The sequence below is a fragment of the Polypterus senegalus genome, chromosome 12 (genome assembly GCF_016835505.1).
Source record: "Polypterus senegalus isolate Bchr_013 chromosome 12, ASM1683550v1, whole genome shotgun sequence".
Lineage (NCBI taxonomy): Eukaryota > Metazoa > Chordata > Cladistia > Polypteriformes > Polypteridae > Polypterus > Polypterus senegalus.
This window is the reverse complement of record NC_053165.1, coordinates 85,515,541-85,530,026: the sequence shown is the minus strand read 5'-3', so window position 1 is coordinate 85,530,026 and position 14,486 is coordinate 85,515,541. Positions and strand designations below refer to the sequence as shown.

Sequence of the window (14,486 nt, the reverse complement as noted above, 5' to 3'; positions counted from 1 at the left end):
GCCAGTCTAAAAAACGAACAACAAGAAGGAGATGGTGTCCGCTTTTTGAACAAGACCCGGTCTGCTCAGGGCCCCAAAACATTTTGTTTAACAAGAGAAAAATCAACAATTGCAGAAATGTCCGCCATTGCACAGCGAGAGCAGCAACAAGCCATGGAGTTAAAGAACGGGTTTAATTAACGACAAGACTCGCCACCTAATAACGCGACTTGGTTGGAGTTTGAGGTCCTGACTTAGTTGGTTCTTCTGTTGGCTCACTCACTTCACATTTCATTTCTGTTTGGGTGCCATTTAAGGAAAGAAATATGAAATAATTCAGAGGAACGATGAAGAAATTATGAAAATAAAACAAGCCAATTAACTCTTTCAGGGCTGATGTCGACTTTTGTCAAAAGGAGGAGTTGACGATGGCAATCAACCGTAAACTGTGCCAAAACCAACCGTTATGTTTTAGTTAGACTCTCGTTGCTAGAAGGAAAGTTGGCTTCATTGGTTTGACCGAACACGTGCGGAAATCATCGGTGGGGGCGTACAAACCGGAAGGGAAACTGGCTTGTTCGTCACCCGAGTGTGTGGTCGTTTGGCAAACTTTTTGGTCGTAACCCGATTTGTACGTGTTCAGAGACGTTCGTGAACCGAGGTTCCACTGTATATGTCGGCACTGGAGGAGCTGCTTTTAATCTCATTGTACATGTGTATAGTGACAATAAAAAGGCATTCATTCAATGTCACACACGTGCGCATGGGAGGCAGCTAAAGGGCTTGAGTGAAGGCAGTTCTGAGGCATGCTGGGATGTGGCAGAGTGCACGGACTCTTTTTCTCCCTTTCCTGTAGGCCATTCCCGGGAGATTCCACCTGGCTCTCTTGACGTCACTTCCGGAACCGAGCCAATGGAAGTAGACCTTACTTATGGCTCTTTTCCACTGCATAGTACGGCACGACACGGTTCAGTTCAGCTCACTTTTGGGGGGTTTTCCACTGGGAACAGTACCTGGTACCTGGTCCTTTTTTTTTAGTACCACCTCAGCCGAGGTTCCAAGCGCCGAACCGTTACCAAAACGTGACGTGTAAACTCTGCTGGTCACTGATTGGCCGGAGAAAATCGTCATTACTGCGTCACTGGCTATTCTTTTCTTTAAAGGTACACACATGCGGAAGTTTGTGTCCCGTCTCTCCATTGCTGGACGCAGTTTGTGGCATAAGTGGATGAATGTTTCTTCAGACATTCGAAAGTTCTCCAGCCACTGAGTGTTTGTAAAACCGGGAACAATCACATCCCACCACTCTGAAGCACGGTTAAATGTCCAAACAGATGGTCTGTTGCGGCGACTTTTTTGCAAAATGTGGAAGATCTGTAATATACAGAATCAGCATTTGAATGTTACACTGGCCGTTAACTTCATTTTATGCTTTGCAACAGTGATAAAAGTTAGCTAGTGATGTGCTTTTTTTAGATGCTTACCCTTGCGCGTCGTCGAGCTAAAGTGTTGTCGTTAAAGTTCCACGGTGTCACGGCAGTAGAGGCGGCGCAACTATAACGACACGTGAATAATCCCACCCACTCTAAAGCGGTACTAAACTGCAGTCGAAACGCAAACCGAGCCGAACTGAGCCGTGCTGTGCCGTACTATGCAGTGGAAAAGCGCCTTTAGTAGACCTCACATCCAGGCTCGAACCAATGATTGACGAACATGGGCCCGATCCTTATGACCTCACTTCCTGTCTTCCCCTTTAAAAGCCTACCCTTTTCCCCTTTTCCCTCAGTCTTGTTCTGGACTCAGTTGTATGCACTTCAGTGCTGATTATTGGATAAAAACGACTCTTGCAGCCAGGATACCACATTATACGGGTGGCTGGCCCAAACCTTTATCTGTTTATGTATCGTTTTTGTGACACATTCATTTAAGAAATCTCTCAAAACTAAGAAATGTTGTTTCAAAATCAGAATCGGAGATGCTTGTTCATTCTGTTAATTCGTCACAGCTTGATTACTGTAACGTTGTCTTTACAGGTCTGAGCAAGTCCTCTCTCTCACTCGCGCCTTCAGTTAGTCCAAATTGCAGCTGCCAGGCTCCTAACTCGTGATCATATCACCCCCATGCTGCACACACTGCACTGGCTCCCAGTGTTTTATAGAATTCATTTTAAAGTTTGGGTTCTCATTTTCAGAGCTTTGCATGGACAGGCCCCGGAGTACCTAACCAGCCTGCTCCAACGCCATACAGCTTGTCGGACTCTCAGATCTGGGCAACAGGGCCTTCTCGTTGCCCCACGCGCTCGGCTAAAAACCCGTGGGGATCGTGCCTTTCAGTTTGTGGCACCGAGACTATGGAGTAGCCTGCTTTGTGGTCTGCGTGGAGTCGAGTCTGTTAATTCTTTTAAAGTCAAGTCGGGGAGCAGGCACTGGTACAGCACCCACTACACGACGAAACAACTCGGGATCCTGGTTGGCAACCCCCCAGGCAGACATGCGGCCCAGTGCCACCCTCCATCTGCCGCAGCCAAGTGTTACGTGGGCGACCCCTTGGCCGGGTCCAGCCACTCGGGTCCCCAACAATGAGGATCTTATAAGCTGAATCCCCCTCGCAGCCACATGGCCGTAGTGCCGTAACTGACGCTCCCTCATGAGGCACATGACCTGCATTGTGAGTGAGCGTCAGTTACGGCACTACGGCCATGTGGCTGCGAGGGGGATTCAACTCGTAAGATCCTCATTGTTGGGGACCCGAGTGGCTGGACCAGGCCAAGGGGTCGCCCACGTAACACTTGGCTGCAGCACTCCATGAGCAACACAAAGTCAAACCAACGGTACCCAAGGATTTTCCGGAGAGACTCAGTGCCACAGGAGTCCAGTCTTCATCTCAGGTCACTGGATATTTTTTAAGAAAACTAGGGGCTCTGCCCCCTGCTCGCTTCGCTTGCCAACCCCTGTTTTTGGTTAATCGGATATACAATTTGAATTTTTTTTTCTTTGGAATTGTTTCAGTTTCTTTATTTGCACTTTTACTTAAAAGCTTCATTAAAAACAATAATATTCTTTGGAGACACATTGTGACAATGCAACGTATAACTGCCCGTGAGTGAATATTGTTTGTTTCTCTAATAAATAATCCAACTTTTTCTAATGTTTGTCCCTATGATTTATTGATTGTCATAGCAAAAGCTCTTCTCACGGTAAACTGTAAAAATTTTAATATGAATGGCATATCACGATCTCCTTTGGTGTCTAATATTATTCACGGAATATATACATTGCCTTTCTTTTTGCCTGTTAAAATTTGCATCGCTTCTCCGTGATCATAAATATACTCCTGACCGAATTGTGTTTTCTTTGAAATGAAACTTGTCGTTGCTTTAACTGTTGCGGGACCACAGATTCTCATAGCGTATGGTCCATTATTGTGTAAATCTACGTTTTATGCATAAGAATGATGCGAAGGCGAAAAGACTTTGTTTTCTGCTCTTTGCCTTTTATTTCTGACCTCGCTTTGTCCTGCTATTGTTTCAATGACACCTGGTCCTGATGATTCATTTCTTTTTGTTTTGTTTTTCTTTGATACTGTAGCGACTGACATGATAAAGTGTCACAAAAGTTCTACTTGAACAATTGGCGACTTCGTAACCCCAAACACAACTTTCTAGCACCCTCTCTAACCCCTCGCCCTCCTTACCGCATCAATCAATACCCCAGCTATCAGTCTTCGGTGCTGTACTCCACTCTCCCTCAATCTGACCTAACGGTCACTTAAAACCAAAAAGGCCTCAACCTGTCACGGTTTTGTCTCACCAGGGGTGATGGACGGATTCGTGTTTATCGTCGAAGGAATTGAGCACGTCTGGGACCTGTTGGATCGCAGGGTGAGGGCTAGGGCCATTCCCCCCAGAAATGTCCAGGAACTTGCAGGTGCCTTGGTGGAAGAGTGGGGTAACATCTCAGGGCAAGAACTGACAAATCTGGTCCAATCCATGAGGAGGAGATGCACTGCAGTACTTCAAGCAGCTGGTGGCCACACCACATACTGACTGGTACTTTTGATTTTGAGCCTCCCTTCATTCAGGGACACATTGTGAAACATTTTTAGTTTATGTCTTATGGTGTTGACTCTTTTAGTGTTCATACAAATATTTACACATTAAGTTTACTGAAAGTAAAAACAGTTGAAAGTCAGAGGACGATTCTTTTTTTGCTGAGTATATGTTCATCAACTCTGCTTTATATATTAGATAAACTAACTAACTTAATTAGCAGCAAAAACAGGTCACTAATTAAGAAAAGGGTTAGAATGAAAACCTGCAGCCACTGCGGCCCTCCAGGAGCGGACGTGGGGACCCCCTCGTTCTAAATGAAGAGCAGCCATCCGCCCAAAAGCAGCTTGAAAGCAGCCATCTAATTCCATTTTCTTTCTTTTTTTTTTTTTTTTTTTGATGTCCGATAACACAGCCTCATGAATTCCGCCAGAATTACCTTAATTTGTCCTCCAAATGTATCATAGTTAAAAATGTCACAAGAATTTTGACCGTAACAAGATTCTTCCATTTCACTTTTGATGATTATATTTCTAGTTAGCAGCCCAACTTCTGCCCTCATATCAATTCCATCTACAATTTCTCCCATGTGAAGGTAATGAGGTTTGCCTGTCAAAACACATTTATCTTGTCATATAAAAGATGTCACAGGGAAGAAAAAAAAAACAGAAAAAGAAAAAAGAGAGAGAGAGAAACCTTGGAAAATGGAAAGATTTTTGCATAAACTTTTGTTAGCAATTGTGATTTGTGTGTCCATGTGCTCCGTTTACAGGCGGAGAGCCAGATTTGCATATCTCAATCAGTGGAAGGTAAAGGAGACGGAACAGAAAACAGAACCGACTCGGAGATGAAAACACTTGGGAGTTTTAGGGAAGAGCGTAGAATCTCTTTTTTTTTCTTCCTTTTTTTTTTGTCCTTTTCTTTTAATTGCATTCTGCTAGGACTGTGTGGGCAACTGAAACTCCACTGCAGAGAGGAGCCCACATAACAATTAGAGGCCGGAGGAAAGAAAAATAAATAAATAAATAAATAAGGGCGTTCTATTTATGGATTTGGTCTTCCACGTTAGCACAGGAATCGCATGTCATTATATCTATTTTAACATATATAAGTGAGTGTGTGTGTGTAGACATATACGGGGGGAGATGGACACCATGGAAAATGTGTTACTCAGTAAGTACAGTTGTGCTTCAAAGTTTGTGAACCCTTTAGAATTTTCTATATTTCTGTATGAATTGACCTAAAACATCATCAGATCTTCACTCAAGTCCTAAAAGTAGATAAAGAGAAACCAGTTAAACAAATGAGACAAAAATATTATACTTGGTCATTTATTTATTGAGGAAAATGATCGAATATTACATATTAGTGAGTGGCAAAAGTATGTGAACCTCACGGATGATCAGTTAGTTTGAAGGTGAAATTCGAGTCGGGTGTTTTCAATCAATGGGATGCCAATCAGGTGTGAGTGGGCACCCTGTGTTATTTAAAGAACAGGATCTATCAAAGTCTGCTCTTCACAACACATGTTTGTGGAAGTGTATCATGGCACAAGCAAAGGAGATTTCTGAGGACCTCACAAAAAGAGTTGTTGATGCTCATCAGGCTGGAAAAGGTTACAAAACCATCTCTAAAGAGTTTGGACTCCACCAATCCACAGTCAGACAGATTGTGTACAAATGGAGGAAATTCAAGACCATTGTTACCCTCCCCAGGAGTGGTCGACCAACAAAGATCACTCCAAGAGCAAGGCACACGTGTAATAGTCGGCGAGGTCACAAAGGACCCCAACTGAAGGCCTCTCTCACATTGGCTAATGTTCATGTTCATGAGTCCACCATCAGGAGAACACTGAACAACAATGGTGTGCATGGCAGGGTTGCAAGGAGAAAGCCACTGCTCTCCAAAAAAAAAACATTGCTGCTCATCTGATCACATGGACAAACCAGAAGACTATTGGAAGAATGTTTTGTGGACGGATGAGACCAAAATAGAACTTTTTGGTTTAAATGAAAAGCGTTATGTTTGGAGAAAGGAAAACACTGCATTCCAGCATAAGAACCTCATCCCATCTGTGAAACATGGTGGTGGAGTATCATGGTTTGGGCCTGTTTGCTGCATCTGGGCCAGGACGGCTTGCCTTCATTGATGGAACAATGAATTCTGAATTATATCAGAGAATTCTAAAGGAAAATGTCAGGACATCTGTCCATGAACTGAATCTCAAGAGAAGGTGGGTCATGCAGCAAGACAACGACCCTAAGCACACAAGTCGTTCTACCAAAGAATGGTTAAAGAAGAATAAAGTGAATGTTCTGGAATGGCCAAGTCAAAGTCCTGACCTTAATCCAATCGAAATGTTGTGGAAGGACCTGAAGCGAGCAGTTCATGTGAGGAAACCCACCAACATCCCAGAGTTGAAGCTGTCCTGTACGGAGGAAAGGGCTCAAATGTGTGCAGGACTGATCAGAAGTTACCGAAAACATTTAGTAAGGAGGGTCACAGCAGACACTGAAAGCAAAGGTTCACATACATTTGCCACTCACAAATATGTAATATTCGATCATTTTTCTTAATAAATAAATGACCAAGTATAATATTTTTGTCTCATTTGTTTAACTGGTTTCTCTTTATCTACTTTTAGGACTTGAGTGAAGATCTGATGATGTTTTAGGTCATACTTATGTAGAAATATAGAAAACTCTAAAGGGTTCACAAACTTTCAAGCACCACAGTAAGTAAGTAAGTCTCAAATGAACTCTCGTTCTTCTTCATCCTGCAAGTACTCAACACGTGAGCCTCGAGTCACAAGTCAGTCCCAAGTCACAGACCCTTTGTTGTGCTTCGCCATCAACGGCTGCAGCTTTCAAAGAGCCAAAACTGCGGTAACAAATTGAGGGGAACGGTTTCCGATTGCTGCGTGTAACACGCTCATTCTTAGTAACTGAGTGAGACATTTCTGCATGTGTTCAGTCCTTTTACATTCCAGGTGGACAACTGCCCAGATTTAGGTGCCATGGGTCGCGGAGACAACCTCACGAGAGGAGCTCCAAAGTCAGAAGACCCAAAATGTGTAGACGCCACTTGGGTGCCTGGGCATTCGCTTTTGCTGTCCTTTTCTCACGCCATCTAGCGTTGTTTTTGACCTTATTAGCAAAACGGGGGAGGCCGGCTCAGTCACTCAGTCATTGTCCTACCTGTTATATCCTAACTACAGGGTCTAGGGGGTCTGTCGGAGCCAATCCCAGCCAGCACAGGGCACAAAGGCAGGAACAAACCCCTGGCAGGTCACACACACTCCCACACCAAGCACACGCTAGGGACAATTTAGAATTGCCAATGCACCTCACCTGCTTGTCTTTGGACTGTCGGAGGAAACCCACGCAGACACGGGGAGAGCATGCAAACTCCACGTGGGAAGGACCCGGGAAGCGAACCCAGATGGGTCTCCTAACTGTGAGGCAGCAGCGCTACCAATGCGCCACCGTGCCACCCGGAAGGCCAGGTTGGTACCTCAAAATTTTCTGCTGTCGTTGACCTTCTTCACTCAGGTGACCACAATATACATCACACACACACAGGGTGACAGACATTTTTAGCCTGACCTATTAATAAAAAAACACAAACACCCCGGGTAAGGCCAAACAAGCTCTGTTTCTTCAAGCTAACCCCTACGTTTCTTACACACGGTGCATTCGTCAAGTTTTCTGACCCCTCGCATGCAGCTTGATGTTTAAAATTTTAATTCTCGGCAGTCATTGGGCAAAAAGTGAAAACAGAGGAAGTCGACTTAGGCTGACACCATAACATTGGTCGTATACAAGGCAGGGTGGCGTCACATACTGACCACAAAGTTGACGAGTCGGGGTCTGTCCTGGCTGGCACTAAAACGCAAGAGAGAAACAAACCAGGGATGGGACAACCAGTCCATCACGGGGCTCATTCATGCACACATTCTCATGAGGTGGTCAAGGAGAATCACGAATGGAGTAAATGTGTCCTTGAAATGTGGGACAATAGCAGTGAGAAGTTTTGGAACACCTCAGGGTTTTCAGTTTTTCTTCAAATGTAATCAGCTGAAATGCATCGGATGAGCAAAACTAGTGAAAAGGTAAGCAGTCAACTGCCAGAGGTCTAATAATTTAAAGTCTAGGTTAGCAAAAACTGGAAAAACAAAAGGAAATCTCTTATATATATTTCTTATCTGGTTCGTCCTGCTTCCACCTCAAAACCGGTCCCGCCCACATGCAGCCGACAGGGCATTTCTCGATTCCTATTTGTCCTCTTCCAAACCCCTCCCCATTCTGCCAGCGGCTCCTCTTCAAAACCGGTCCCGCCCACACGCAGCCGACACGGCCTTTCTCGATTCCTAGATTCCATGCTCAGAACCATCAAACCCTTCGCTAAATCATACAAACACATGCATGAAATCGCTCAGTCCAATCCAAAAGCATCTGCATGAATGGTTTTCGAGGAAAACCCTGGGCGGGATTTACGACGATACAATGCCCCGACATGTCACACCGATGTTGCAGCGATTTTCATCGGAGAAGATGGTGAACCGCCTTGCCGAAAGGGACATTTACATCTATCCCATAGTCAACTCCTGTAAACAGATTTCCACGCTCGATATGAATTGCGATCCTATGGTTTACCCACTTTTATTCCCTTACAGAAACATTGGCTGGCACAAAGATTTACAACATGTTCCCGATAAAAGAACCGCCAAGCGAATAAGGCTTACTCAATGCCAATTTTACACATACAGATTGGCAATGAGGAATACATTTAGTATTTTGCACTCCAGCGGCAAACTATTCCAACAGTACGTCGTAGAGGCGTATTTTAAAACAGAGGGCGCGCGTCTCAACTATCTCAGATTACATCAACAAGATCTGAGCGTGGAACAATACAAAGGACTATCAGGCACACTGCAAGAAAACGTTCCTACTCTTACACCTCCGTATGCCATGGTGGGCTTCGGCTAGTTTCAGAATATTACAAATGGGCCTTTGGCAGGGAACAACTACTAGGTGACAAACCTCCTGATGTTCAAGGAAATAAAGCTTTGCCAGTTGAAACAAACAATTTGCACAGGTGTCCCCATTTCTGTTGATTACTTAGAAGCCCTCCATGTGCCCTTAAATCAGAGTTGGAGCCCACTGTGTCACTACACCCTCTGAAGTCCTACTTGGACAACAGAAATTAACAAGTGACATGAGACAGAGCGTTGTTACTCTTAGAAGTGCAGGCCATTCATTTAGAGAAACTGCAATAAAAATCAAAGTGTCGGTGAGTCCAGTGGTGTCCTACATGATCCAAAGGTAACTGGAAGAGACTCTGATAGGAGGAGATCTGGCAGAGCCAAAGTCATCAGCCAATCAGAAGACGAGTTTTTGAGCTGGCGTGATCACAGGCGCCTCACAGCACAGCAGTGCAGGTCAACAACAGTAAAGTGTCCGGTGTGTACCGTGACGAGGAGACTTTGTGCTGCGAGCGACAGGAAGAGGGCCATTCCAGGGTCTTGAAGTAGCGGCCATGGACCACCGCAGACTGGAGGAAAGTCACCAGCTAGCGCGATCACTGGCACCTCATGGCACAAAAGCTTAAGAGTTCAGGTCGACAAAAAGTAAATGTCAGAGACTTAGTGCTGCGGGTCTGACAGGGCGAGTGGCAGGAAGAGAGCCGTTCCTTAAAGGACACAACAGGGCCTTGAAATTACGGCCGTGGACCACCGCAGACTGGAGGAAAGTCTCCTCTTCACAGACAGAGAGAAAGTTTTTAAGGAATCAACAGAGGTTGGGACACCCGTGCAAATTGTTTGGCTTCATTTCCTTGAATTGTTGCTGAACATCTGGAGGTTTGTCACCAATTAGTTGTTCCCTGAAGAAGGCCCGTTTATAATCCATCCATCCATTATCCAACCCGCTAAATCCTAACTACAGGGTCACGGGGGTCTGCTGGAGCCAATCCCAGCCAACACAGGGCACAAAGGCAAGAACAAACCCTGGGCAGGGCACACACACACACACAAACACCAAGCAGACCCGAGGGACAATTTAGAATCTCCAATGCACCTAACCTGCAGGTCTTTGGACTGTGGGAGGAAACCCACGCAGACACGGGGAGAACATGCAAACTCCACGCAGGGAGGACCCAGGAAGCGAACCAGCAGCGCTACCCACTGCGCCACTGTGCCGCCCCCCCGTTTGTAATGTTGTGACATTTCCTTTTCATTTTTAGTTTTTGCTAACCTTAAACCTCTGGCGGTTACCTGCTTACCTGGTCACCATTTTAGGTCATTCATTGCACTTCAGCCGGTTCCATCTGAAGAGACACGGAGGTGCTCTAGGTGTTTTGACCGGTAGTGTACAAGGCCAAAGGGCCCGCTCCACAGAGACCGTGACCAGGCTGGCATTCTGTGCAAACGTATCGAGCGCCCAGCAGCGTCTAATAATAATCTCGAGGTTGGCCCTTTTTAACGGGACCGGCGCAGAAGAAGATCCCACCCTCAGCTTTCTCAGCGTTTCAGTCGCAGAAGTGCTGCACATAACATTTCCGATGGCAACAACTGTCAGACTGCAGTGTTTGTGTCATTAGAGCGGAATAAATTGCAGCCTTGACGGTTTATCAATGCAGCCTGTCATAAGAAAAGAGAGGATTTCTCCTTCGATGATCTTAACGATTTTCGACAGCCCCGTATCAATCTGACGGGACGACTCCCCGCATTCCTCACCAATTCTGAAATCAGACTTCACCACACTGGCATTTGGTTTCATTTCTATTCCCTCGAAAAATCTGCAATTACCAGATGCTGTACTCTATGACCCCCCAAGCGGGTGGGCTATAACAATAATTTAACAAAAAAAAAAGCTCCGTAAAACGTAAAGAATTCTCATCAGCGTACCGTCAATCTTGACTTGATTGCTTCTGCACTCGGGACAGGGTAGGAGGCCAAACTCTTCGGCCTGGTACATGGAATAATCGGTGCTGGCGATGACAATTCTGTCATTGGGGGACCAGCTTGAGGTGTCATCCTCCAAATCCAGGACAATGCCCTTCACGGCTTCGACTTTGAATCCAATGTGTGGACAGCCTGAAGGAAACCACAATAAGGAAAAGGGCATTAGCTCTGTGTGAGATAGCAGGCAGCCCGTCGGGGTGGGGGGGGGCACATATGCATTTCTTAAGGGGTCGATGAAAGCAAGCGAGTGCGAGCAGCCAAGCCATCCATTGAGTTTTCCAAACCCGTTCTTACCCTGAGCAGGGTTGTGGGAAAAGCTGGAAAAGTACTGAGCGCAAGGCAGGAATAAATAATCCATGGACGGGACAGCAGTCTGTCAGAGGCTGAGGAGCCAATGTCAGACAAAACTAAAATAAAATAAAATAAAAAGGCACAACGCTCATCCTGTTTATTCATTCAATGCCCCTGAGTGTTGATCAGGGCACAACCTGGGCACAAGAAGCCAACAACTGCAGTAACATTATAGACCTAACCACTGCCATCTTAATTAAGACGGACTGATTCTTCAGCGTGGAGCCCACCGCAGCGGACACTTCGCTGTCATGCCACGCCAATCCAACGGCCATCTCGACTACCCGTCAAACCGTCACGTGGCCAAAAGCCTGGGTGGGATGCCAATGTGTGGGGCTGTTTAACTTAAATTCGGTTTTCCATTCCATTGTATTTTCCAGACCTTCTCAAAATGTGGTCATTACGTCAGTTGTTTCTTCGTACTCATAGTGTAGAAATTATTTTGCTGAGTGTTCTAACTGAAACGCATTATTTATTTTTTTTTTAAATTTGTAAAAGAATACTTCACCCCAAAATGACATTTTTTAACTCGTTAAAAAAAACAAAAAAACATTTTTAACGTTTTTGACCTTCCGGAGTCTGAAAATATGATTTTTGAAATTATATCTGTGTGTGTGTGTGTGTGTGTGTGTGTATAAACACGATAAATCGAAAACGCTTTGCCCACTCGGTCAGTGAGATTTCGTACCCCTGCTTGAGATGAAAAATAAGGAATCCTATCAACTTTTGGGCCACTTCCGGCAACTGGAAGTGGTGCTTTAACGCGATACTTTTGCGAATTTTCAAGTAAACTGTGGTTATAATTAGAGATTTGTACACATATTTATAATTATAAAAAGCAAACGGATAGGAAATTTGATAAAAAAATGACTCTGCCTGAAGTAGTATTTTATTTAAACAACCATCTAAATTTTCACTCAGTCAGTCAATCATTATCCATTCATCCATCCATTACCAACCCGCCATATCCTAACGACAGGGTGGCGGGGGTCTGCTGGAGCCAATCCCGGCCAACACAGGGTGCAAGGCAGGAAACAAACCCCGGGCAGGGTGCCAGCCCACCACAGGGCACACACACACCAGGCACAATTTAGGCTCGCCAATGTACCTAAGCTGCATGTCTTTGGACTGTGGGAGGAAACCCACGCAGACACGGGGAGAACATGCAAAGTCCACGCAGGGAGGACCCAGGAAATGAACCAGCAGCGCTACCCACTGCGCCACCATGCCGCCCTAAATATAAAAGTGTACACGATATTTAAAACAGTACTCAAAATAACGCATATTCTTTCAATAACTTAGTACCGTACGAAGTGTGGCAGAAAAGCAATGAGACTGATTTTTTATTTACCAAAGTTTTTATTTTTTTCAAACATTAATGTTATCCCCTTCAAAGTAGTTCCCTTGGGCAGCTACACACCGATGGAGACGTTGTTCTCACTGTTGGTAGCAGCGCTGGAAGTCTTCAACCGGTATGGTCTTCAGCATGTCCGTTACATTCTTTTGGAGGTTATCTAAAGTCCCTTTGAGGACATTTTTCAGTTTAGGAAAAAGGAAAAAGTCACACGGACTGAGGTCTGGTGAATAAGGGGGCTGGGGAACCACAGGAATGCCTTTTGAGGTCAAAAATTCTGTTATGGAGAGGGCAGTTTTTCAGCACCATTTTGGCACAGACCTTTCGCATGTGCAAATGTTCAGTCAAAATTTGATGAACGGTAAATCTGTTCAAATTTAATTGTTCACTCAACATTCTTAATGTTAAACGGCGGTCTGATCTCACAAGAGTGTTCACACGTTCGATGTTTTCATTGGTTTTCGAAGTTGAAGTCCTCCCTGAACGGTGTTCATCTTCAACGTGTTTTCTGCCTTCCAAAAATTATTTGTGCCAGCGAAAAACTTGAGCTCAGGATAAAGAATGTTCCCCATAGGCCTGTTTTAACTTTTCAAACGTCACACTTGCCGTTTAATGGCACAACGTTGCTCCAAATTCCGCAGTTCCATTTTGCGCGACGCACAACCAAAAACACAACTTCGCTAATAGCAGTCACAGAAATCACGTAGTTAACGGAAGGAGTTGAAACTCGCACTGAGCTATGGGAGGGTACTGATACACGTGCTCTGTCAAGGACAACAGCGCAGTGTTGCCAGATCGCTTGCAGTGTTGCCAGTCTCATCACTTTTCTGCCACACCTCGTATATACTGGCGTTTAAGTTCTCCCAAAGGATAAGTCGGGTCTGATTTTAACATATAATTTTCGGTATTTTATAATGTCGGTCGTATATGTTGATTTCGGAAAGCTCACGCTATTGGTCCAACAGATTATGATATGCTAACGCCCACCTGAGACAGTCACCACGGGGCACACGGCCTTTTTATTTCTATGTGGGTGCGGCAATGCGCTGTACCAGCGTGTGCTCCTGACCTCTCTGTCTCTCTTGATTGTGCCTACGTGACCACACGGTGATACACGGACTACGGTGTTTTTGTATCATACACCTTTATCGTAAGAGCATCCCTTATCTATGATGGAGCGTTCACATGAAACATGAAGCTGGTTTTAAATGAAAAGTCGTTGACGTGGCAAAAGAAAAAATCGGTAACTGTGCTGCTGCAACAAAATTCAATGTGTCTGAGAAACTGGTGTGAGATTGGAGGAAGCAAGAAGATGTAAAAAGAAATTTAAGTGTCGTATTATTGAATGGGCGTATAAGTCAGGACTTGATTTTACCGCATAACTACATATAACGCATATTCTTTCAATAACTTATTACCATATATACTGGTGTTTAAGATCTCCCGCATATAAGTCGGGGTCTGATTTGACCGTATAATTTCTGGTATTTTATAATGTCGGCCGTATAAGTCGAATGTGGAAAACTCACACTGTTGGTCTGAGAGATTATGATAACCACGGGGCATACAGCCTTTTTATTTCTATGTATTGTGCCTACGTGACCACACAGTGATACCCAAACGACTCCGAAGTGACGTTTGTGCTGTTTTGTGTTTTTTGTATCACACACCTTTATCGTAAGAGCATCACTTATCTACGATGGAGTGTGCGATCAGAAGAGAATATGAAGCTGGTTTTAAATTAGAAGTCGATGAAATGGTGAAAGAAAAATCGGTAACTGTGATGCTGC

The 14,486-nt window shown here is 44.7% G+C and overlaps 2 protein-coding genes across 9 annotated transcripts in view; both read right to left on the bottom strand.

Moving 5' to 3' along the window:
• Positions 1–14,486, bottom strand: part of LOC120541271 (cell surface hyaluronidase-like) — a 149,997-nt gene that overhangs the window by 85,212 nt on the left and 50,299 nt on the right. For 4 of the 8 annotated variants that reach the window (XR_005635975.1, XM_039772747.1, XM_039772748.1 and 1 more), the window contains 2 exons: positions 10,935–11,123; positions 4,467–4,636 (listed from right to left, as the gene is read on the bottom strand). The exons of 1 other annotated variant lie outside the window; for it this stretch is intronic. Coding sequence is in view for 6 of the 7 variants with exons in the window: in XM_039772747.1 (XP_039628681.1) it covers positions 4,467–4,636; positions 10,935–11,123 (359 nt within the window). In the remaining variant the exon portion in view is untranslated. The remainder of the gene's footprint in view (positions 1–4,466; positions 4,637–10,934; positions 11,124–14,486) is intronic. 3 more of the 8 variants (XM_039772753.1, XM_039772752.1, XM_039772750.1) reach the window with 1 other exon arrangement.
• The window catches only part of LOC120541272 (cell migration-inducing and hyaluronan-binding protein-like), a 218,309-nt gene that overhangs the window by 188,077 nt on the left and 15,746 nt on the right, over positions 1–14,486 (bottom strand). The window lies entirely within an intron of this gene.